The 25,394-nt window shown below is 37.3% G+C and overlaps 2 protein-coding genes across 2 annotated transcripts in view; both read right to left on the bottom strand.

Annotated features, from left to right (window-relative positions):
* Positions 1-7,003, bottom strand: part of LOC141289441 (secretagogin-like) — a 16,259-nt gene extending 9,256 nt beyond the window's left edge. Inside the window, exons 1-5 of the mRNA XM_073821536.1 lie at positions 6,740-7,003; positions 2,542-2,634; positions 2,367-2,456; positions 2,226-2,282; positions 481-558 (exon numbers count right to left, since the gene is read on the bottom strand). Coding sequence (XP_073677637.1) covers positions 481-558; positions 2,226-2,282; positions 2,367-2,456; positions 2,542-2,634; positions 6,740-7,003 — 582 coding nt within the window. The remainder of the gene's footprint in view (positions 1-480; positions 559-2,225; positions 2,283-2,366; positions 2,457-2,541; positions 2,635-6,739) is intronic.
* A 2,893-nt stretch (positions 7,004-9,896) lies between these two features.
* LOC141289440 (F-actin-uncapping protein LRRC16A) overlaps positions 9,897-25,394 on the bottom strand; it is a 47,157-nt gene continuing 31,659 nt past the window's right edge. Inside the window, exons 28-37 of the mRNA XM_073821535.1 lie at positions 18,927-19,014; positions 18,722-18,844; positions 18,062-18,128; positions 17,744-17,991; positions 15,847-15,962; positions 15,423-15,768; positions 13,114-13,162; positions 12,846-13,028; positions 12,618-12,761; positions 9,897-12,537 (exon numbers count right to left, since the gene is read on the bottom strand). Coding sequence (XP_073677636.1) covers positions 12,365-12,537; positions 12,618-12,761; positions 12,846-13,028; positions 13,114-13,162; positions 15,423-15,768; positions 15,847-15,962; positions 17,744-17,991; positions 18,062-18,128; positions 18,722-18,844; positions 18,927-19,014 — 1,537 coding nt within the window. The 3' untranslated portion in view covers positions 9,897-12,364. The remainder of the gene's footprint in view (positions 12,538-12,617; positions 12,762-12,845; positions 13,029-13,113; positions 13,163-15,422; positions 15,769-15,846; positions 15,963-17,743; positions 17,992-18,061; positions 18,129-18,721; positions 18,845-18,926; positions 19,015-25,394) is intronic.

Here is a 25,394-nt window from a genome sequence, read left to right as displayed (position 1 = left end):
CTCGCTAGTTTTATGACATTAACTGAAATAACTGAAAACAGTTTGATGTTTACATATTAAATATCCATATTTCCATTCACAAGATAATAACCAACACAAATCTAGGAACATATTGAGGTGAGGTAAGTGGTTTACTGCTAACTAGTGAAACACTCCATTAATATGACCAGCTGTAGCTCAAAATACATGTTAGATAGATGTTCACATTGTGCATTATGATGGAGTTTGTAGCTTCATTCACTATATCTGAAATAGTTTGAGCTGCAGTTCAGTTGCTCACAGTTCAGTAGGAAATCAGTGGAAAGCCTCCAGTCACCATTCAAGTCAATATTGATATTTTCAAAAGTTTTCCAGGTCCTAAAGTCAAATTCAAGTACTCAGTTGAACCTGTTAACCCTATAAATCCTACTGTATCATATGATATGTGAAACAAACGCAAACTTTTTTTTTTACATTTGTTTTTAATATTTCATCAGTTACCATAGTATCGGTGTACTCCTCCAGTCTGGCTGTAGTGATCTGCTTGTTGTGCTGATGGAACAGATCCCGCAGGAAACTCTGATATCATCAAACAGAGACGACAGCATGAGTACAAACACACACACACACACACACACACACACACACACACACACACACACACACACAGAGACACACACAGAGACACACACAGAGACACACACACACACACACAAACACACACACACACACACACACACACACACACACACACACACACACACACACACACACACACAGAGACACACACACACACACACACACACACACACACACACACACACACACACACACACACACACACAGAGACACACACAGAGACACACACACACACACACACACACACACACACACACACACACACACACACACACACACAGAGACACACACACACACACACACACACACACACACACACACATGTTGGGTTTACATGTTTTATGGGGACATTCCATAGGCGTAATGGTTTTTATACTGTACAAACCGTACTTTCTATCACCCTACACCTACCCTACACCTAAACCTAGCCCTCACAGGAGATTGTGCACACTTTTACTTCATCAAAAAAAACTCATTGTGCATGATTTATAAGCCTGTTTCCTCATGGGGACCTGAGAAATGTCCCCACAAGGTCAAAATCTACTGGTATTCCTATCCTTGTGGGGACATTTGGTCCCCACAACGTGATGAATACCAGGTACACACACACACACACACACACACACACACACACACACACACACACACACACACACACACACACACACAGAGACACACACACACACACACACACACACACACACACACACACACACACACACACACAGAGACACACACACACACACACACACACACACACACACACACACACACACACACACACACACAGAGACACACACAGAGACACACACAGAGACACACACACACACACACACACACACACACACACACACACACACACACACACACACACACACACACACACACACACACACACACAGAGACACACACACACACACACACACACACACACACACACACACACACACACACACACACAGAGACACACACACACACACACACACACACACACACACACACACACACACACACAGAGACACACACACACACACACACACACACACACACACACACACACACACACACACACACACACACAGACACACACACACACACACACACACACACACACACACACACACACACACACACACACACACAGAGACACACACACACACACACACACACACACACACACACACACACACACACACACACACACACACACACACACACACACACACACACACAGACACACACACACACACACACACACACACACACAGAGACACACACACACACACACACACACACACACACACACACACACACACACAGACACACACACACACACACACACACACACACACACACACACACACACACACACACACACACACACACACACACACACAGAGACACACACACACACACACACACACACACACACACACACACACACACACACACACACACAGAGACACACACACACACACACACACACACACACACACACACACACACACACACACACACACAGAGACACACACACACACACACACACACACACACACACACACACACACACACACACACACACACACACACACAGGAAGTGACATCACCTTCAGCTCCACAGCAGAGATGTATCCACTGCTGTCAGTGTCGTAGCAGCGCCAGATCTGAGGCGAGACAGATAAAGTCAACAAACTTTAACGAAGTGATCGATTGATGGAGAAACTAAATGATGAACGTGAGGCTCTGACCCTCATGAACTCCACACTGTTGTCCAGCGGTGTCTCCCGGCGGAACAGCAGCAGGAAGTTCTCCTGTTCGGGCAGAAGCGCAGCCGCCACCTGCAGCAGAGACAAACACATAAACACCTAAAGTCCATTCTCCCACTGAGATAAGAGGAGGAGCGTGTGGATGGAGATGCTGTACCTGCTCCATCTGCAGGCGTCCGTCTCCTGTGACGTCACAACGGGACACTAGCGTCTCTCTGAGCGCCTGCAGCTGCTGCTCCGACACGTCACGCTACCACCACCACAACAACAACAATGACAATACATCAGCGCTACTACAGAGATACTTGGTGAATATTTAGATACAGGGATTCAAATTAACTTTTTTATTCACCAGACAATTTGGCTACTAATTGTTTAAGTTACTGGCCATTCAGAACTTCTACTAGCCACAAAATCAAAAACAAAAGAAATACACCACCAGCTTGAGGCTGTCTACAGCGGATGCGACAAAGCCACTGTTGCAAATCATTTGGTGTCAGTACTAGGGGTGTGTGATAATGACAAAAAATAATATCTCAATATTTTCTGTGATTTTATCGATTACGGCATTGATAAAGATAATTAGGCGATATTAGAGTGTGTTATTGTGTGTGGAACATCTTTGATATTCTTCATATTCTGTGCGGTCAGGTCACTGCAGTGAGAGACATTCATCTTTTCCAATAAGTTTAAATTGATTTTTACCTTTATGAAGCCTTTTTTTTTAAGTGTGCATCATCTTTTGAGTTAATTCTTACGTTTAAGCAGTCAATTAGTCAATAATAATACATTCCGGCTGTTACCGAACAAATTAAATCAGTATCAACAAAATTCATCTTTGCAGAAGTTGAATCTAAGGTGCATTTCGATGTATTTCCACACTGTTTGATGAAGCTCAGAGACACATGGAATGCTTTAACCTGCTGTGACAAATGCAGAAATAATCATATTTTAAACATAACATGTTGAATATAGATATTTGAAATTATTTAAAAATGAAAAGATACTTTAAACGTGAAATTAAAACCGTCAGTAGGTGTCAGTAAGTCAGTGTTAATAAGTGAGTCATTGCGATAGAACCGCTTGATTCATTCAGGAACGAAACACCGTCATGTTGCTCTGAGACGCAAAACAGTGCTGTGGCTGTGTTTGGAATGATTTTTGTTGGCGAAATACAGCAAAAACAAGAAAAATGTATGTCGGTCTCTTATTGTTTATTGAATATACTGTTGTATAAAATCAGTATCACATTTGTAATCATGCTGATTTTTAAAGGAAAAATGGCAGTCTTTGTGTGATATTATAACTACATGAAATGATATAAATATATCGATTTTCTGCCTCATATCTTGAATTATGTGATGGTTCTTAATGCTTGTTATAGACTGATTATGCAGTGAAAGAATGCACTAAAGTCGTCTAACCAGACTTCAATACATAGTGGTGAATGCATGCATTTCTGTAGAAGTGTTTGTTTTTTGCAATATACTCCATAAAGTGACGATGTCTCACAAATTGCAGATTTGTCTTGCATGAACTTCCCAAATAAATTAATGAGTGAACATACACAAAAAGTAACCTAGTGATTTGACAGCGTTACCCGCCACAGATGATTCATACCCACATTTGGTGGGTGTTCATTTCAAACCCTGTTTATATATATATACATTCTGTTTTAATGTCAGATTGAATTAAAGCTCTAGTCAAGTTAGTTGTGTCTAGGGTTGTCACGATACCATAAAAATGACTTTCGTTACTATACCAGCTGAAGTATCACGATACCACGCAGTATTCTGTTTATTTAAAATGCAATTCCACTAAATGAATCAAAATTTCATGAATAAAAAAAATGTAAATGAAAACAGACAAGATTTTTCTCTGAATACTTCATTAATGTGACTGAATGACTGGCCATTGTTACTCATGAAATCATGTCAACAAAACTCATCTGAGCACTGCACAGAAGCTTCATGCGGTGACATTTAGATGTGGTATTTATACATTTAGACTTATACTGTACTTATAATTGCATAAATAATGGTATAAAATTAATGTTTTAAATACAAAACTCGTACAGAAATATGTTAGAAAAGAATGTAATATGATGAGAAACTTAAAACCGCCAGCAGGTGGCAGCAGTGTTCATGATTGAATCACTGAGTCATTCAAACGATTCTTTCAAAACGGCTGAATCGTTCAGGAGTGAATCAAATGACTCGTTTTTATGAATGGTTTTTTAGTGAGTCAGTGATTCGCCCAAACCAACGCGGATTCGGATTCGAACACAGAAACGAAACGAAACTAAAACATCTTGCTGGACTGTCAGGAGCATTTTTGTTGCCATATCTTGAAATTTACAAGTTAGCAGCTTGTATATTAAAACGTATTAATGTATGATGTTAAAATATATATACAAAATATATGATTAATAAGAACCACGTGCAAAGCCACTATGTTAATGAATGGGATTGCATTCGTGATCGCAAAGATGCTTCCAGAAAAATTATTACACCTGTTCTAAAAGGGAGCAAATTAATAAAATATGCTCATATAGGCTGTATTTATTTGATCAATAATACAGAAAAAATAGTAATATTGTGAAATATTATGACAATTTCTAATATTGGTAAAAATATTATTTATTTCTTTGATGTAAAGCTGAATTTTCAGCATCATTACTGCAGTCTTCAGTGTCACATGATTCTTCAGAAATCATTCTAATATACTGATTTATTATCAGTGCTGGAAACATTTTTTTTTTTTTTTGGAAACCAAAATACTTTTTGCTTTAATTATTTGATGCATAAAAAGCATTTATTCAAAATAACAATTTTTTTCTAACAATATAAGTACTTTTTTTAATTCATTTAACACATCCTTGCTAAATAAAAGTACTCATTTCTTTAAAAAGAAACACCAAACTTTTGAATAGCAGTGAATATTGTAAATACTGTTCTTTTTAACTTTTCATTCATCAAAGAATCCTGAAAAAGGTATCACAGGTTCCAAAAACATTAAGCAGCAAATTTTTTAACATAATAAATCATCATATTAGAATGATTTCTGAAGGAACATGTGACACTGAAGACTGCAGTAATGATGCTGAAAATTCAGCTTTGCATCACAGAAATAAATTACATTTTAAAATATATTCACTTAGAAAACTTTTTTTTTATTTGCAATAATATTTCCCCCCCAAAAAATTCTGTATTTTTGATAAAATAAATGCAGCCTTGATTAAAATAAGAAACTTCTGTGAAAAACATTAAACTGATCCCAAACCTTTGAACAACAGTGTATGTCTATTAATTTGTTTATTAATTGTTATTAATATTAAATGTTTATTAATTTTTATAATTTTTTTTAGCAGTTTTTTTCAACATTCATATACATTTAATTTTACTGTAAGTAATTAATTTAATTGATTTTTTAAATTGGTTTTATTCAGTTTTAGACTTTAACCCTGTGTTACATTTATTTTACATACATATTGTGTTACACTGAATGACAATGTGACATTATTTCAACCAAGTTTTGACATTTTATTCTCCAAAAACTTATTTGACACTTTACTTACATTTAATGTACTTTCTATGGACATAAAATCACTTTTGTAAATTTCTTTTGACGTGGACTTCTTAACATCTTTGACCCATATATGTCACCCTGGAGCACAAAACCAGTCTTAAGTCGCTGGGGTATGTTTGTAGCAACAGCCAAAAATAAATTGCATGGGTCAAAATTTTTGATTTTTCTTTTATGCCAAAAATCATTAGGAAATTAAGTAAAGATCATGAAGATTTTTTGTAAAATTCCTACTGTAAATATATCAAAATGTAATTTTTGATTAGTAATATGCATTGTTAAGAACCTAATTTGGACAACTTTAAAGGTGATTTTCTCAGTCTTTTAGATTTTTTTGCACCCTCAGATTCCAGATTTCAAATTGATGTATATCAGCCAAATATTGTCCGATCCTAACAAACCATACATCAATAGAAAGCTTATTTATTGAGCTTTCATATGATGTATTAATCTCAGTTTTGTCAAATTTAACCTTATGACTGGTTTTGTGGACCAGGGTCACATATGATGAATAATTACCCAAACGCGCACACATGCTGAAATGGCCAGCAGAACTGGTGTTAACGATATCAAATAAAGCATACAAATCGAATAAATGCACAATGCATTACAGAAGTGTGTTGGTTTGAAATGATAACAGATGCAGTGGGAAACTTCATGCCCCCAAAATCAATTCAAACACATCAAAACTTGAAGAAAAGTGCATTTAGCGAAGAGCAAAGCTCCTGCAGGGCATTCAGTGAATTCAGGAGTGAAGAAACTCTACTCACGATCTTCAGGGTCTTCATCAAGTGGAGCAGAAAGTCGTGGAGTGTCCTGCGCTCGATGAATCCGTCATCTGTGGATGAAGCAGCGGTCAGCAGCGGCTCAGTCTTGTATGTCATGAAGGCGTCTCTACACTCACCGTTGCGGCTGAACTGTGTCCAGGTGTTGAGGAAGGCGGCGGCGCTCAGTCCTCTGAAGACGTTCTCCATGACTGCGGTCAGATCAGCAGCTGCAGGCGTCCAGCAGCTCACCGCGCTCCTCCTCTCCATCATCACACCCCCGTAATGAGCCGTCACTGGAGACAACACACAATCACACACAGCAGAGCTCCACAGCTGCTCTCACACCACAACTACAGACTTATTAACCACAAACAACCGCATGCTTTCATCTATAGACAACATCTAATGAGAAAGCCAACTTACTGATCCGCTATTTAAACTTATTATTATTCCTAGCCAAAATTGTCTGACTCTATCTCCTCCTAGAGCTTTAACTCTACAAACTCCAAACTCAGACTAGAGTTGCTATATCTTTTCTAACTGATCAGACTTACATTTGACCAAATGCACAGATTACTTCCTTGTTTAGTCAAGCCAGCTCAGTCATTTCCGGTCAGCTGTAGTGTGCCGCAATAGGAGTGTACTTTGCTGGTTTTCTCTGCATAATCCATTCACAATCGAAGAAAAGTGTTGTTTGTCTAAGAGGACCAAACGTCCTTGTATACCGTTTCAAGAATGACAAACGCGAGTTTGAAAATACTGGAGTAAATGGGCTAAATATGCACTATGAGTCATTGCTAAGATTGACAGTAATAACCGGACAAACATCTGACAAGCTGATGGCAAAAACAGAGCTGTGCATTAAATGATTCAGACTAAATTAAGAGCAACAAAACTACAGCAGAAACACGTTTGTGTTGGTTAAACATAGGCTATTTAATAGCTTTTACACTTCAAGATAAAGCTTAAAAGATGTAGTTATTCAATTATATAAAATATTTCAAATTCATATAGATTCATATTGAGTGCAATATTTAATTCTTATACCATTAATATTTAACGTATTTTGTTTGTAGTGAACTATATGCAAGTATTTAAACAATTCACCCTTATAGGCTGTTTGTGTCTGAGCTTATTTATTTATGTACTTATTTTAATGACTTTCGGCACTTGCTTTATTATATACTTAAGTGCTGTAAATATACTACAATTTATTATATGTGACCCTGGACCACAAAACCAGTCATAAGGTTAAATTTAACAAAACTGAGATTTATACATCATATGAAAGCTCAATAAATAAGCTTTCTATTGATGTATGGTTTGTTAGGATAGGACAATATTTGGCTGAGATACATCTATTTGAAAATCTGGAATCTGAGGATGCAAAAAAATCAAAAAGACTGAGAAAATCACCTTTAAAGTTGTCCAAATTAGGTTCTTAACAATGCATATTACAAATCAAAAATTACATTTTGATATGTTTACAGTAGGAATTTCACAAAAAATCTTCATGGAACATGAACTTTACTTAATTTCTTAATGATTTTTGGCATAAAAGAAAAATCAAAAATTTTGACCCATGCAATGTATTTTTGGTTATTGCTACAAATATACCCCAGCGACTTAAGACTGGTTTTGTGGTCCAGGGTCACATATTAGTAATTTTATAATAAATCGAAAAGCAAGACGTCTTGGAAAAAAACTAGGGAGTTGAAATTGCAGCTGCAGCCAATGATTGACCCTCTGCTGCCATCTTCTGGTTGTATGGGTCATTTCATCTCATTTTCAGCTTAAAAAGACATTGTTTCCCATGAAAAGACATTTTTTTTTTGCCATGTGGTCTTAATGAAAAGTGAATCTTTGAAGTGAATTTTATCGCACAGCTGTAGAGTTGAAAATAATAAAGGCTTTAAAATATTACACGATTTTTAAAAATGTGTTCATGATTAAGATGTCCGAAGAGAAGTATCGCTAGCTAGCTAACATTAGCCTAAACACAATATGATAGTGTTTAGCTCTCGGCATCTAAATGTAAATCTCCTGGGATTTAAATGATGTTGTTAAATAATATCAAACTGAATGTTCATGCCGCTATCATTATTTACGATGTTGCAATTATTATTTTTCTCAGTTTCTGATAAGAACGAGAGTCTGAAGAGTGTCCACCGATATATAGCACATACAAAATGCTAGTAACACGCTAATCATGCTAGAAACATGCTAGCAACAAATATTTTCACTCAGAAAGCTAGTAAATTTCACGACTAATAACTAAGAAATAGGTAGATTTTTTTACATGGTAGATACTAAAAGATTACAACAGTGTTCAATATACTTAATATTAAAAAGTAATGACTACATTTATTTATGGGTCAAAGACGTCCACGTCAAAAGAAATTTACAAGTGATTTTATGTGTAAGTAAAAATGTCTATGTTTTGGGTTTCAAATAAATTTGGTTGAAATAATGCTATATTGTCATTCAGTGTAACACAATATTTATGTCAAAATTCAAACAACATGCTTATTCTGACTTGTGCATATTAAAATATACGCTTTTGACTAATTTTAACATTAAATTTCGTTGTTGTAAATGAGTAAAAAATTCTTATACTGACAAATGGGCAAAACCTAGGATAGTGGCACATTTTAAAAATGTAGAATTAGAACTAATTTTTATTTGGGGTGAAAGTAATTCATCTTTTAATATGTCATAAATTGATTTCTGTTGTAAACATGCCTGACAGGATTGTTACTAAGTGACATTTTAGTGGGTGTCTTCTGTAAATTAGGGGAAAATGCATGTTTAGAAAAACAAAAACCAAAATGCAAGTAAATTAAACAGAAAAACAACAATTTAAAGCACTATTACACTTGTTGTTTTTATGCTTAAACCCTTTTTCGTCTTTGTCCCTTATATTGATTAAAGGGTTATAGTAGTATCTTTATTAGTAGTTTTTTTTATAGTAATTAAAAAAAATTCTAATAAATTTTTGTAACAGTTTTATAATTTTCACTGCAATTATGACAATGCTGCCTGGTTTTAAACTTTTTTTTTTGTTAACAGAAACTACTCTAAAGATAATTAAGTACAGTATTGTCATTTCAAAAGATTCTGATTCAGTATGTTGTTCAATAAAAACAATAGTTGTTGAGAGCAGGTTTATTACACTAAACCATAATTAAAACATTCAAAAATGACTTGAAATGAAATAAACATCAAATGAGACAAAACATAAACAAAAAAACATTATTTTATTTCTGAACAGGCAACTGTTTAAATTGAAATGTTGAATTGAAAACTGCAATAAAAAAACAATTAAAGCTATTAAACTAATAAAAATCATAAAAAATAAAAACATTCAAATGATTAATGATTAAACTACAACCTCATTATAGGAGTAGTTCACTTCCAGAACTAAAATGTACTGATAATATACTCACCCCCTTGTCATCTAAAATGTTCATGTCTTTCTTTCTTCTAGATTTCTCTCCATATAGTGGACTTCAATGGTGCTTGTGAGTTTGAGGAAGAAGGGTCTTATCTAGCAAAACGATCATTTATTTGCCAAAAAAATTACAATTTATACCCTTTTTAGCCTCAAATACTGGTCTTGTCTAGCTCTGCGTAAACTGTGTACCCCAGTTCAAGACAGTTAGGGTATGTGGAAAAAAATCTAATTTTCTACTTTACTTTCAAATCGTCCTACATTGCTGTTTTTTCCTTTTTTTGTAAAGAGCATTTGACCTTCTTTCCATGTTCACTTTGTAAACATTGGTTTGGTACATCTGCAGCGATGTAGGATGATTTTGAAGTTGGAGGAGAAAATGAGATGGGAGTTTTTAGACATACCCTAACTGTCTTGAACTGGAATAAAAAGTGTATAAATTGTACTTTTTTTTTTTTTTTTTTAAATTGCCAATTGTTTTGCTAGATAAGACCCTTCTTCCTCAGCTGGGATCGTTTAGAGCCCTTTGAATCCTTAGCACCATTGAAGTCCACTATTTGGAGAAGGCCGATTACTAAATTACTGAGGGTGTTTTTCCCAGATGTATTTTGCCATTTTTTTCACCATTGCATGAATTTAAGACCTAGTTTTTTTACAGTTTTGTCTTGCTTTTCAAAGAAAAAAAAAATCAATTACAAAACAACAATTTAAAAATATTTATCTAAAACTGAACATTTGTAACATTCTAGTAGACATTATAGCCTACCAACAAAGCACAATTTGACTTAAAATGAATAAGTTAGTAAAATAATATTCTTTGGCCATTTTTAAGAGCCCCTTCTTGAATCAGGCTTGTGTTTGTAATCTACAAATAAATGCAGCCTTGTTGAGCATAGGAGAAAGTTAGAAGAAATGTATTAAAGCAACATTAAGTAACTTTTCCCTCAACGCTCCCTCTACAGGTTGGAAGTGGAATTGTCCATTACCGCTGTCGTAAATAATTTAGCCTACCGTCGCGTCACATGCACGTTATTTGTTTGGAGGCTATCCAGGATCGGCTTTGGAAATAACGATGTCCAGTGACAAGGTAGAGTATGTTGTATGACTTTATGAAAGTATGAAAACCTTTTGTGAAGCCTGCCGTAAAGCAAGTCGCATTTGTAGTCTCATTTGAACTACAAAACCGCGACCCGACGACCCAAACTTACATAGTGCTGTTACGGCCAATAGAGGGTCGCAAAGCGAATACGAAAGTGCCGTTTCACCCTGTTATGAGTTGATGAACCACTGACACGAGTTCGGAAACATTATTTTAAGGTAAAAACAACTCTTTAGTGCTGAAAATTCCGCTTCCAACCTGTAGAGGGAGTGTTGAGGGAAAAGTTACTTAGTGTTGCTTTAACAGACTTACTTTTTTATTTAATTTGACAGAACAGCAGTAAAATAACAATACTAACATTTCTGAACGTTGACTTTTATTTAGTGTTAAACCCGCAAGAAGAGCTCAGTCCTAGTGTTTGCTGGCAGCAGCAGATTTGTGAATGATTGTCATCTTTGGTCTTTGAACCCTGGCTAAGGAGCTGCTGTCAGAATAAATACAATTGGTGTCTGGTGTATTAGACAACAGAACGTTCTGGAGTTGATTGACTAATGGATGATTTCAGTCCTTTCTCTTCTCATGAAGACATGCGATGCGCTTCTAAACAGTCTCTCGCTGTCGCTGCTTGGAATGAGTTTTGCGTCTTTCTCAGACAGTTTTAAATGCTTCCACACTGACCACATGTTTGATCATTAGTGCACTCCTCTATCTGATCGCATCACCTCATTGTTCGCTATCATTTATTCAGCCTTTTTGCTTATTATGCTATTTTCAGCCGAATAATTTTAGTCGCCAAACATCTGGTGCATCCCCAATGCTTTCCTCAAAAAACTGTTTCTTTACAACTGAAAAAGGAAAAAAAGACATGAACGTCTTGAATGAAAAGGGGGTGATTAAATTAACTGGAAATTTTGGTTCTGGAAGTGAACTAATGCTTTAAGGGTTTTCAGTTTACATATTAAATCTTTAGTGTGTTTTAAGCATATAATTTTAATTTTCAGTCATTTTTTTTAGTTTTCTGATGCCCCACTGATCTGTTTCACAAGCTGCAGCACGAGGCATCCGTCAGTCACAGTGATCAGGAGACGTGATTGGTCGGAGCGGCTGAGGGGACGGACTGTGAGCGCTGGCGGTCAGCGGCGTCGTCCTCCGATTGGCTGCTGGAGTGGACGCAGGATATGGAGCGGTTGACCGTCAGTGTGTGTGACGAGTGTGTGTCGAACACTGTGGCATCTCCAGGAGACTCAGGGGCTGCACACAGAGACAATACATTAGATTATATAAACACACAGTCTAAAAAAAGAAGAACATTACGTTAACGATGAACTCACGGGGAGGCGAGTCTCCTCCCTCCGCGCTGTGAGTGACAGGACCCGGCTCCGCCTCCTCAGTGACTGACAGCATCACCCACGGACTCAGGGGCGGGGCCGGAAGAGCAGGGGATTCTGGGACGTGAGCCAGAGGAGGAGGAGGAGCTGGATAGGAGAAGACATGATGATGAGTGAGTCAGATGTGTCAGTGTGTGTGTGTGTGTGTGTGTGTGTGTGTGTTTCACTCACTCATGGGGTCAGAGGAGCTGAACGAGATGGACGGATGGCTGGAGTCTGATGTGAGTGTGTGTTCAGGTGTGTGTGTTGTTGCAGGTGAGAGCTTGTGTTCAGGTGTGTGTTTGAGTTTGCTGGCTGCAGGTTCGTCTCGAGCGTCTTTACGCACCGCTGGTGGTGTGTGTCCATGATCTCGTCCTGCTCAATCACAGATCACGCATTTATTTACAGACTCTCACATCATTATCATCATCATTAGAAACACACTGAGTGACAGACGCACCTTCATCGGGAGCTTCAGCTTTGGCTCCTGCGGCTGGAGAAACACCTGTCTGTGAGACACACACATAATCATTAACATCACTGTTGTCTCATGTTAATCACAGTATTGGCAACCAAATTCAATACTTTTTACCGAAAAATATGCAACAAACACATGTAATCTCAGGAATAAATAATCTCAGATTCTTTAATTCACCCCCTTGTCATCTAAGACGTTCAAGTCTTTGTTTCTTCGGTCGTAAAGTAATTATGTTTTTTGAAGAAAACATTTCAGGAATGTTTTCCATATAGTGGACTTCTACGGTGCCCCGAGTTTGAACTTCCAAAATGCAGCTTCAAAAGACTCTTGCCAAGACGAGGAAGAAGGGACTCATCTAGAGAAACGATTGATTATTTTCTGTCAATTTACACACTTTTTAAGCTCAAATGCTCATCTAGTCTAGCTCTGCCTGAACTCTGTGTATTCCGGTTCAAGACAGTTAGGGTATGTCGAAAAACTCCCATCTCATTTTCTCCTCCAACTTCAAAATCGTCCTATTAATTAATTTAAGAAAATAACCAATCGTTTCGCTAGATAAGACTCTTCTTCCTCGGCTGGGATCGTTTAGAGTCCTTTGGAGCTGCATTTAATCTGCATTTTGGAAGTTCAAACACCATAGAAGTCCACTATATGGAGAACATTCCTGAAATGTTTTCCTCAAAAAACATGACAAGGGAGTGAGTACATTATCTGTAGATGTTTAATCAGGTGTTGTTTCACATTGACCTGGAAAACAGGCTAAAATACTCCAATACAGGCTAAAAACAAAAGACATGTTTTTTTTTTTCAAAATACACTCTACCGGTCAAAAGTTTGTGAACAGTATGATTTTTAAGTCTTTTCTGCTCACTAAGCTTGCATTTATTTGATTCCAAGTAGCCGAAACAAGTTAAGTTTTTAAATATTTTTGCTATTTAAAATAACTGCTTTCTATTTGATTATATTTTAAAATGTAATTTATTTCTGTGATCGAAGCTACATTTTCAGCATCATTACTGCAGTCTTCAGTGTCACATGATCCTTCAGAAACCATTCTAATATACTGATTTATTATCAATGTTGGAAACAGTTGTGCTGCTTAATATATTTTTGGAACCTGTGATACTTTTTTTTTCAAGATTCTTTGATCAATAGAAAGATAAAAAAGAACAGCATTTAATCAAAATAGGAAAAATATTGTTAGAAAATATTTCTAAGTCTTTACTATCACCTTTTATCAATTTAACACATCCTTGCTGAATAAAAGTATTAATTTCTTTCAAAGAAAGAAATAAAAAAAAACTAAAATAATAAATGCTTTTCTTTTTAACATTCTATTTACCAAAGAATTCTGAAAAAAAGTATCACAGGTTCAAAAAAATATTAAGCAGCACAACTGTTTCCAACATTGATAATAAATCAGTATATTAGAATGATTTCTGAAGGATCATGTGACACTGAAGACTGCAGTAATGATGCTGAAAATTCAGCTTTGCATCACAGAAATAAATTACATTTTTAAGTGTATTAAAATAGAAAGCAGTTATTTTAAATAGCAAAAATATTTCACAATATAATTTTTTCTGTAGTTTTAATCAAATAAGCACAGAAAAATTTCCTTTAAAAAGCATTACAAATCTTGATCAAACTTTCCTCCAAGAATCCGAACCTTTGAGCAGCAGTGAAATTATAGAAATGTATACTTCTATTTAGCAAGGATGCTTTAAATTGATCAAAAGTGACGATAAATACATTTATAATGTTACAAAAGATTTCTATTTCAGATAAATGCTGTTTCTTTGAACTTTCTATTCATCAAAGAAACCTGAAAAAATTCTACTGTAATATTTTGGCTTTATTCTTGTAGTATTTCAACTTTATTCTTGTAATTTCAAATCTATTCTCTTAATATTTTGGCTTTATTCTCGTAACTTCAACTCTATTCTCATAATTTTAACTTTTTTTTCGGAATATTTCAACTTTATTCTCAAAATATTACGACTTTAATCTCACAATTTTATATATATATTTTTAATGTGGCACTAAAAAGCTGTCGTAAGTAAATAAATGCTAAATAAATTTATCAAATAAATAGTTTTAAAAATGCTATGAATTTGAAATTAATTTTTCATGGTTTTAGGTTTTAGTTAACAATATTAACCCTACAACATATTACAATAAAACACAAAAACGTTGTCATAATTCATCAACAGTAAATCACACAATTGTCATAAGTTCTGAAATGTGCAACAGCACTGTGTTTTGGTTTTAAACATGACATTAAGCCTCACCTTCTTGCGTTTCTCTTGTTTGGCTCGTATCTCGGCCAGCATGTCGTTGCCCAGCACCTGTACACCCATGTGACCCCCCTTCAGCGGACTGCCGCGTTTGGCGCCATCCTGCGTGTGACCTTTGACCTCGGGCGCTACAAGTGCTGCTACAGGTGCTGCTATGGGCTCCGGCGTCACGGCAGGTGCGGGGTCACTGGAGGTCACAGCCGACTCAGGGGGAGGGGCGTCTGGTTCGGCTGTTGTCACGGAGACCGTGGTGCTGGGGGTGGGGCTGGTGGGCGTGGCTTTAGCAGAAGCGCGATGCTTGATGCTGCTGAAGAAGCCGCTCAGACGAGACTCTCTCAGCCTACAGACAGAACAAGTGTGAGGAGAGACGCCAAAGTACACAGATCAGCATCACAACATCTTAGATTTCACATCTCACCTCACGCTGATGTTAGTGACCTTCCTGGTGAAGAACTCCGGCACGCCCTCGTCCAGCTGATCCACAGAGCTGCTCCCATCCACTTCCTGTGCAGGGGCTTTGCTGATTGGCTGACACTGAGAACAACATCCAAACACTTTTCAGTTTTCAATTTAATTTGAGTAGCTTTTGGGTTAATGACGTGAATTTTCTATCCATTTTTTCAGTTTAAATTGGTTTAAATGTGTAAAAAAAAGAAGCCATACATATACATTAGTTATTTGTAATTTTTTTTGTTATTCAAAGTGTCAAAATATCATGTGGTGTGACCGTCAGACCGTCCGACCATAACTTCTGTTTTGGAAACATATTTTAAAATGACCCTTAATGTATTCAGATTAATTTTCTGCACTATTTGGCATGATTTCCAAAGTGTTTTGTAATCCTGTATAAAATTGCACTTTATGAAATATCATGTGGTGCGACCATCAAGAAACTACCATTGTGGTACTTTTATGTTGAAATCCATTCAAAGATAGGACATTGCATCACATACCAATTTGCCAAGGACCCATGGAAGCATCAAGCAGATTTATAATTTAGAAAAAATCTATTTCAAATTTGGAAAAATATAACCTTTTTTAACAGCTGGTATGTTGTTACCAAATTTGGATATCATGTGGTATGATCTAAAAAAAAAACATATTAAGTTATTTCTAAGTATTTATTTTTATTTTAAATTTCATATTGACCTTTTGTGGGAAGTTAGCTTGTTTTGTTTCGATTGGCCAATTCTCTGCTTGTAAATTGTGAAAATATCATGTGGTGCAACCACTGCAGAGTGTTTTCCATTGTAGATATTTGTCCCGGATTGGCAGTTTTTGTGATAGATTTGAGCAATTTGGGTCATTTCAGACGGTTTATTTTTATTCTTTGTGCAATATAAGAAAAAATGCATTCATTAGTAATTTATTATTTATCTATTAATAACTATTTTAATCTATTCAATCTATGCAAAGTCAAATAAATGCGTGTTAATTCTGACCCTGCAGTCAAGCACAAACTCCAGATGTAATTTTCTACTGTGAGAAAGATGTTCATGTTGTCATCTCAGAACCTGAGCAAGCAACTGGTTCCTCTCTTCATCTTTACTAGTTATAGCATGAAATAAACATGAATGAGCATCAGATAGTATCTTGTTTCAACCAAGAAAAGATGTCAATACACAGAATTTTTCAAGCTCAAGTCCACCGACGTTAATCTACTCTCCTATCTGGTTTGTTTGTTGGACAAAAATGACAGATTTTGCATTATGGTTGGTCAGATCGCCTGTTAATCAAACTCTTGACAAAGGGTCAATTGAGCAGCCAAGATTGGGCAAAGTATACAATTTTATACAATTTACAAGAAAATTAAGTCTGTTGACTACATTTAAGAAGGCAACTCTGAAATTGTAGAACAAAAATTATTTACAAAAACAAAATAAATGCAAATACTTTGTTTCTAAACACTTTAATCACTGAGAACATCTAAAAAAAAGTTAAACATTAAGGAAATTAATTCATTTTTATATAAATCGTGGTCGCACCACATGACATTTTTTAAGGCTACGGCCAATTCATCTAGATGAAAACCAGTAAAATCACTTAATTTAAAATTTTTATACGAATTTATGTGTACACAACATTCTTAATGTTTGAACAATTACAATAAATATTATTATTTCTTGTATTTTAAAATTGGTCTAACGAAATCCTTATACGTCAATGACCCCTATATTTCTATTTAGCTTTAATGTATTTTAATTTCAGGTTTTGTTTTAGTATTTCAACACAAATTTATTTCAGTTAGTTGCCAAGGCAAAATGTTTAAGTTTCATATATATGTAGTCTGTGTTTGCTATGTTCTGAAGTCTTACGGCAGCTCTGCTGGGTTTGGCTTTCTTCGTCCGCCGCGGTCTGTATTTGGTGACGTGCTGTAGAGTGGGCGTGTCTCCGATGGGCAGATCGCTGAAGCTCATTGGTCGAGGATGCTGCAGCTCCGCCTCCACTGGCAGGGTCTCTGGTGGTGGAGGGGGCGGAGTCGGGGAGAGCGGCGGCGGCAGCGGCAGATCGTCCACACAGATGGACACGTCCTCTAACGCCTTACACAGATCAAAGCCCAGCTCTGATGCCCACAATCAATCATCAGTGATTAAGAAACACTAACAATAACTGATGAAGTGTTGGACACCTACCGAATGCAGCGGACATGGGTCTGAACATCCGGCTGTGAATGCTCTTCCTCTTGGCTTTCTGTGTCCGCTGAAGATCCAAACACACACACAGACAGACTCATCTCAAATAATCTCATTCATGCTCATGATTATTCACATCTACAGCATAAACATAATGTTGTTTGTTGTTTCTGGAGCCCATGATTACTGTATTATTTCATTAAATGCAACAGTGCCAAACACTTACTAAAATTAAATGATAAAAATGCATAATTAAAATACATAATTTAAATTTAAAATAGAAACAATTAAAATCAAACACTTCATTCGTTAAATCATAAAACACTTTTTAAAATACAAACAAACATAATACCTAAATTAAATGTAAAAAATAGATGGAAATATATATAAACTAAATGGCATAATTCCTCGTAATTAAATTTTATTGCTTTTATTTAAAAATTATCTATTTTCAATTTTGCATTTTTGTGATTAATTATTTTTCGATTGTTTTTACTTTAAAATGAGTAAAAATCACAAAAAAGCCACATTAAAATTAAAATAATAAACATTAAACACATTAAAATGATATAAAAATTAACCAAATAAAGAATAAAATATAATAATAAAATATTACTAGAAATAATAAAAATTAAAATGTGTGTGACTTTGTGTGTGTACCTGTGGTTGTTGTTCTGGTTGCATCATGTTGTCTGTCTGTATTTCGCTCTCATCTATAACTTCCGTCTCCTGTGAGTCGTGATGAATCAGTGGCTGCTGTCCTCTCCTGCTCAGATGACCCGACTAAAACAAACACACGTGAACGAGACACACACACACACACGTAAACTGTAATAATGTGCAGTTATTTGAGTGTAAATCTCACCAGTGTTTGTTGAGAGCGAGAGAGAGACTGTAGGATCTCATCAGTGATGTAATCAGAGAGACATGATGCCATACTCAGCTTCACCTCACTGAGAACACACACACACACACACACACACACACACACACACACACACACACACACACACACACACACACACACACACACACATATATATTAGTTAACCCTTCAAAGTGACAGCGTGAGTTCCAACATTAAGCAAGATGCTGGGGATTATAAATTAAAATATTTTGATAAAAACAAATAAAATACTTACAAAATAACTACTAAAATAAAAAAGTATGCTTGGAGTTAGTGTTGTTTTTGGCGGCCGATTTTCATTTTAGTTTTAGTCTAGTCTTTGTGTGAACCTGACATTTTAGTTTTTATTAGTTTTAGTCAAGTTCATACACCTTTTAGTCTAGTCAAGTTTTAGTCGACTAAAAGTCTGAGCATTTTAGTCTTATTTTAGTCAGAATTACCCATGACTATTTTAGTCTAGTTTTAGTCGACGAAAACGAATGACGTTTTAGTCTAGTTTTAGTCGACGAAAACGAATGACGTTTTAGTCTAGTTTTAGTCGACGAAAACTGATTACATTTAGTCTATTTTTAGTAATGCAATTTTATTTAACCCAGTCAATATAGTATAAGTACCTAGTAGTATAGACAAAACCAAAGTTTTCTTTTAGCCAAACCCATTTCAAACAAGGTTCTTATTATATTTTTGTTACCTTATAGGCTGAAAAATGCATCCATTGCAGAAGATGCTCTAATTTTAATTTACAACATTTATTTTACCTACCAAACATGTTAGAAGTACACACACATAAATTGAAAAAAATTAAATAAAAACAATAAATAAAATAGCATCACATGACAATGTCAGAAAAAAAAGAGAAACAAGGTTTGAATGGTCAAGCTACAATTTACTAAAAATTAGTGATGTGACGTTCGACACAGAAGCTTCGAATATTAATCAACTTAACAATATTCTTAATTTACTTGATCATCTATACATACAAGAATCTTTTGTACTTTTGTTTTTTTTTTTAGTTTATTTACAGATTAATTCATTTATACCTTCTGTAAGTAAAATATTTCTTATGGTTTTCTTAGCATAAATGTATTTATTTTATGAAATTGTCCAAAAATTGCTTGGACATCTGGGATGCAAAAGAAACGTTTTCCACCTTTGACCACAAGATGTCATTAGTGTACAACGTGTTGAAAAGCTTCGAGTAATGAACCATTTTAGATACAGTTGATCCCTTTGGTGCTTCGAAAAGCTTAATTTTCCTATCACTACTAAAAAGTAGAAAAAAATGTATGTGTTCTTCCTTCTTTTTCCCCCAAATATGAACCCTATCTGGCCGGCCATTGGTCCCTTTATCTGTGTCAGACTTAACTTTGTTTGTGGGCGTCTTCAAGATAATTCAGCGAGTGGAGCTTGAGGGAGTGACGTCGCCTGCGGTTTAGGCTAGAAGGGATACAGCTCTGGCTACTGGGCATGCGCACATCAATCTAACATTAAAACATTTCGTTTCGTCTCGTTTTCGTCAACGAAAATAAAAGAGACATTTTAGCATAGTTTTTATTTTGTAAACAACATTTAGTCTCGTTTTTATTCGTCAACGATATTTCATAATACATTTTATATAGTCATCGTCACATGACCAGCATTTTCGTTTCGTCTCGTCTCGTTTTCGTCACGTGATAAAGGTTCGTTGACGACGATATTTAGTCATAATTTTCGTTGACGAAAGCAACACTACTTGGAGTGTGTTTGTATGAGTATGTTTAGAGGTGTATCTGAGTATGCTTGGAGTGCATTTGAGTATGTTTGAGTATGCTCGGAGTGTGTTTGTGTATGTCTGAGTATGCTCGGAGTGCGTTTGGTTATGTCTGAGTATGCTCGGAGTGCGTTTGAGTATGTCTGAGTATGCTCGGAGTGCGTTTGAGTATGTCTGAGTATGCTCGGAGTGCGTTTGGTTATGTCTGAGTATGCTCGGAGTGCGTTTGAGTATGTCTGAGTATGCTCGGAGTGCGTTTGAGTATGTCTGAGTATGCTCGGAGTGCGTTTGGTTATGTCTGAGTATGCTCGGAGTGCGTTTGAGTATGTCTGAGTATGCTCGGAGTGCGTTTGTGTATGTCTGAGTATGCTCGGAGTGCGTTTGAGTATGTCTGAGTATGCTCGGAGTGCGTTTGAGTATGTCTGAGTATGCTCGGAGTGCGTTTGTGTATGTCTGAGTATGCTCGGAGTGCGTTTGAGTATGTCTGAGTATGCTCGGAGTGCGTTTGAGTATGTCTGAGTATGCTCGGAGTGCGTTTGAGTATGTCTGAGTATGCTCGGAGTGCGTTTGGTTATGTCTGAGTATGCTCGGAGTGCGTTTGAGTATGTCTGAGTATGCTCGGAGTGCGTTTGTGTATGTCTGAGTATGCTCGGAGTGCGTTTGAGTATGTCTGAGTATGCTCGGAGTGCGTTTGGTTATGTCTGAGTATGCTCGGAGTGCGTTTGAGTATGTCTGAGTATGCTCGGAGTGTGTTTGTGTATGTCTGAGTATGCTCGGAGTGCGTTTGAGTATGTCTGAGTATGCTCGGAGTGCGTTTGAGTATGTCTGAGTATGCTCGGAGTGCGTTTGTATATGTTTGAGTATGTTTAGAGTGTATTTGAGCATGTCTGAGTATGCTCGGAGTGCGTTTGGTTATGTCTGAGTATGCTCGGAGTGCATTTGTGTATGTTTGAGTATGTTTAGAGTGTATTTGAGTATGTCTGAGTATGCTCGGAGTGTGTTTGGTTATGTCTGAGTATGCTCGGAGTGCATTTGGTTATGTCTGAGTATGCTCGGAGTGCGTTTGAGTATGTCTGAGTATGCTCGGAGTGCATTTGATTATGTCTTAGTATGCTCGGAGTGCATTTGTGTATGTTTGAGTATGTTTAGAGTGTATTTGAGCATGTCTGAGTATGCTCGGAGTGAGTTTGGTTATGTCTGAGTATGCTCGGAGTGCGTTTGGTTATGTCTGAGTATGCTCGGAGTGCATTTGGTTATGTCTGAGTATGCTCGGAGTGCATTTGATTATGTCTTAGTATGCTCGGAGTGCATTTGTGTATGTTTAGAGTGTATTTGAGCATGTCTGAGTATGCTCGGAGTGCATTTGTGTATGTTTGAGTATGTTTAGAGTGTATTTGAGCATGTCTGAGTATGCTCGGAGTGCGTTTGGTTATGTCTGAGTATGCTCGGAGTGCATTTGGTTATGTCTGAGTATGCTCGGAGTGCGTTTGAGTATGTCTGAGTATGCTCGGAGTGCATTTGGTTATGTCTGAGTATGCTCGGAGTGCGTTCGAGTATGTCTGAGTATGCTCGGAGTGCGTTTGAGTATGTCTGAGTATGCTCGGAGTGCGTTCGAGTATGTCTGAATATGCTCGGAGTGCGTTTGTGTATGTCTGAGTATGCTCGGAGTGCGTTTGATTATGTCTTAGTATGCTCGGACTGCATTTGTGTATGTTTGAGTATGTTTAGAGTGTATTTGAGCATGTCTGAGAATGCTTGGAGTGAGTTTGAGTATGTCTGAGTATGCTCGGAGTGCGTTTGATTATGTCTTAGTATGCTCGGAGTGCGTTTGATTATGTCTGAGTATGCTCGGAGTGCGTTCGAGTATGTCTGAGTATGCTCGGAGTGCGTTTGATTATGTCTTAGTATGCTCGGAGTGCGTTTGATTATGTCTTAGTATGCTCGGAGTGCGTTTGATTATGTCTGAGTATGCTCGGAGTGCGTTCGAGTATGTCTGAGTATGCTCGGAGTGCGTTTGATTATGTCTTAGTATGCTCGGAGTGCGTTTGATTATGTCTTAGTATGCTCGGAGTGCGTTTGATTATGTCTTAGTATGCTCGGAGTGCGTTTGATTATGTCTGAGTATGCTCGGAGTGCGTTCGAGTATGTCTGAGTATGCTCGGAGTGCGTTTGATTATGTCTTAGTATGCTCGGAGTGCATTTGTGTATGTTTGAGTATGTTTAGAGTGTATTTGAGCCTGTCTGAGTATGCTTGGAGTGCGTTCGAGTATGTCTGAATATGCTCGGAGTGCGTTTGTGTATGTTTGAGTATGTTTAGAGTGTATTTGAGCATGTCTGAGTATGCTTGGAGTGAGTTTGAGTATGTCTGAGTATGCTCTGCTCGGAGTGCGTTTGTATATGTCTGAATATGCTCGGAGTGCGTTTGTGTATGTCTGAGTATGCTCGGAGTGCGTTTGATTATGTCTTAGTATGCTCGGAGTGCATTTGTGTATGTTTGAGTATGTTTAGAGTGTATTTGAGCCTGTCTGAGTATGCTTGGAGTGCGTTCGAGTATGTCTGAATATGCTCGGAGTGCGTTTGTGTATGTCTGAGTATGCTCGGAGTGCATTTGTGTATGTTTGAGTATGTTTAGAGTGTATTTGAGCATGTCTGAATATGCTCGGAGTACGTTTGTGTATGTCTGAGTATGCTCGGAGTGCATTTGTGTATGTTTGAGTATGTTTAGAGTGTATTTGAGCATGTCTGAATATGCTCGGAGTACGTTTGTGTATGTCTGAGTATGTTTAGAGTGTATTTGAGCATGTCTGAATATGCTCGGAGTACGTTTGTGTATGTCTGAGTATGCTCGGAGTGCATTTGTGTATGTTTGAGTATGTTTAGAGTGTATTTGAGCATGTCTGAATATGCTCGGAGTACGTTTGAGTATGTCTGAGTATGCTCGGAGTGCATTTGTGTATGTTTGAGTATGTTTAGAGTGTATTTGAGCATGTCTGAATATGCTCGGAGTATGTTTGTGTATGTCTGAGTATGCTCGGAGTGCGTTTGTGTATGTCTGAGTATGCTCGGAGTGCATTTGTGTATGTTTGAGTATGTTTAGAGTGTATTTGAGCATGTCTGAATATGCTCGGAGTACGTTTGTGTATGTCTGAGTATGCTCGGAGTGCATTTGTGTATGTTTGAGTATGTTTAGAGTGTATTTGAGCATGTCTGAATATGCTCGGAGTACGTTTGTGTATGTCTGAGTATGTTTAGAGTGTATTTGAGCATGTCTGAATATGCTCGGAGTACGTTTGTGTATGTCTGAGTATGCTCGGAGTGCATTTGTGTATGTTTGAGTATGTTTAGAGTGTATTTGAGCATGTCTGAATATGCTCGGAGTGCGTTTGAGTATGTCTGAGTATGCTCGGAGTGCATTTGGTTATGTCTGAGTATGCTCGGAGTGCGTTTGAGTATGTCTGAGTATGCTCGGAGTGCGTTTGTGTATGTCTGAGTATGCTCGGAGTGCGTTTGAGTATGTCTGAGTATGCTCGGAGTGCGTTTGTGTATGTCTGAGTATGCTCGGAGTGCGTTTGAGTATGTCTGAGTATGCTCGGAGTGCGTTTGAGTATGTCTGAGTATGCTCGGAGTGCGTTTGTGTATGTCTGAGTATGCTCGGAGTGCATTTGTGTATGTTTGAGTATGTTTAGAGTGTATTTGAGTATGTCTGAGTATGCTCGGAGTGTGTTTGGTTATGTCTGAGTATGCTCGGAATGCATTTGGTTATGTCTGAGTATGCTCGGAGTGCGTTTGAGTATGTCTGAGTATGCTCGGAGTGCATTTGATTATGTCTTAGTATGCTCGGAGTGCATTTGTGTATGTTTGAGTATGTTTAGAGTGTATTTGAGCATGTCTGAGCATGCTCGGAGTGAGTTTGGTTATGTCTGAGTATGCTCGGAGTGCGTTTGGTTATGTCTGAGTATGCTCGGAGTGCATTTGGTTATGTCTGAGTATGCTCGGAGTGCATTTGATTATGTCTTAGTATGCTCGGAGTGCATTTGTGTATGTTTGAGTATGTTTAGAGTGTATTTGAGCATGTCTGAGTATGCTCGGAGTGCATTTGTGTATGTTTGAGTATGTTTAGAGTGTATTTGAGCATGTCTGAGTATGCTCGGAGTGCGTTTGGTTATGTCTGAGTATGCTCGGAGTGCATTTGGTTATGTCTGAGTATGCTCGGAGTGCGTTTGAGTATGTCTGAGTATGCTCGGAGTGCATTTGGTCATGTCTGAGTATGCTCGGAGTGCGTTCGAGTATGTCTGAGTATGCTCGGAGTGCGTTTGAGTATGTCTGAGTATGCTCGGAGTGCGTTCGAGTATGTCTGAATATGCTCGGAGTGCGTTTGTGTATGTCTGAGTATGCTCGGAGTGCGTTTGATTATGTCTTAGTATGCTCGGACTGCATTTGTGTATGTTTGAGTATGTTTAGAGTGTATTTGAGCATGTCTGAGAATGCTTGGAGTGAGTTTGAGTATGTCTGAGTATGCTCGGAGTGCGTTTGATTATGTCTTAGTATGCTCGGAGTGCGTTTGATTATGTCTTAGTATGCTCGGAGTGCGTTTGATTATGTCTGAGTATGCTCGGAGTGCGTTCGAGTATGTCTGAGTATGCTCGGAGTGCGTTTGATTATGTCTTAGTATGCTC

The sequence above is a fragment of the Garra rufa genome, chromosome 17 (genome assembly GCF_049309525.1).
Source record: "Garra rufa chromosome 17, GarRuf1.0, whole genome shotgun sequence".
NCBI classification, from domain to species: domain Eukaryota; kingdom Metazoa; phylum Chordata; class Actinopteri; order Cypriniformes; family Cyprinidae; genus Garra; species Garra rufa.
The sequence above is the reverse complement of the archived record's forward strand: the minus strand, read 5'-3'. Positions and strand labels throughout refer to the sequence as shown.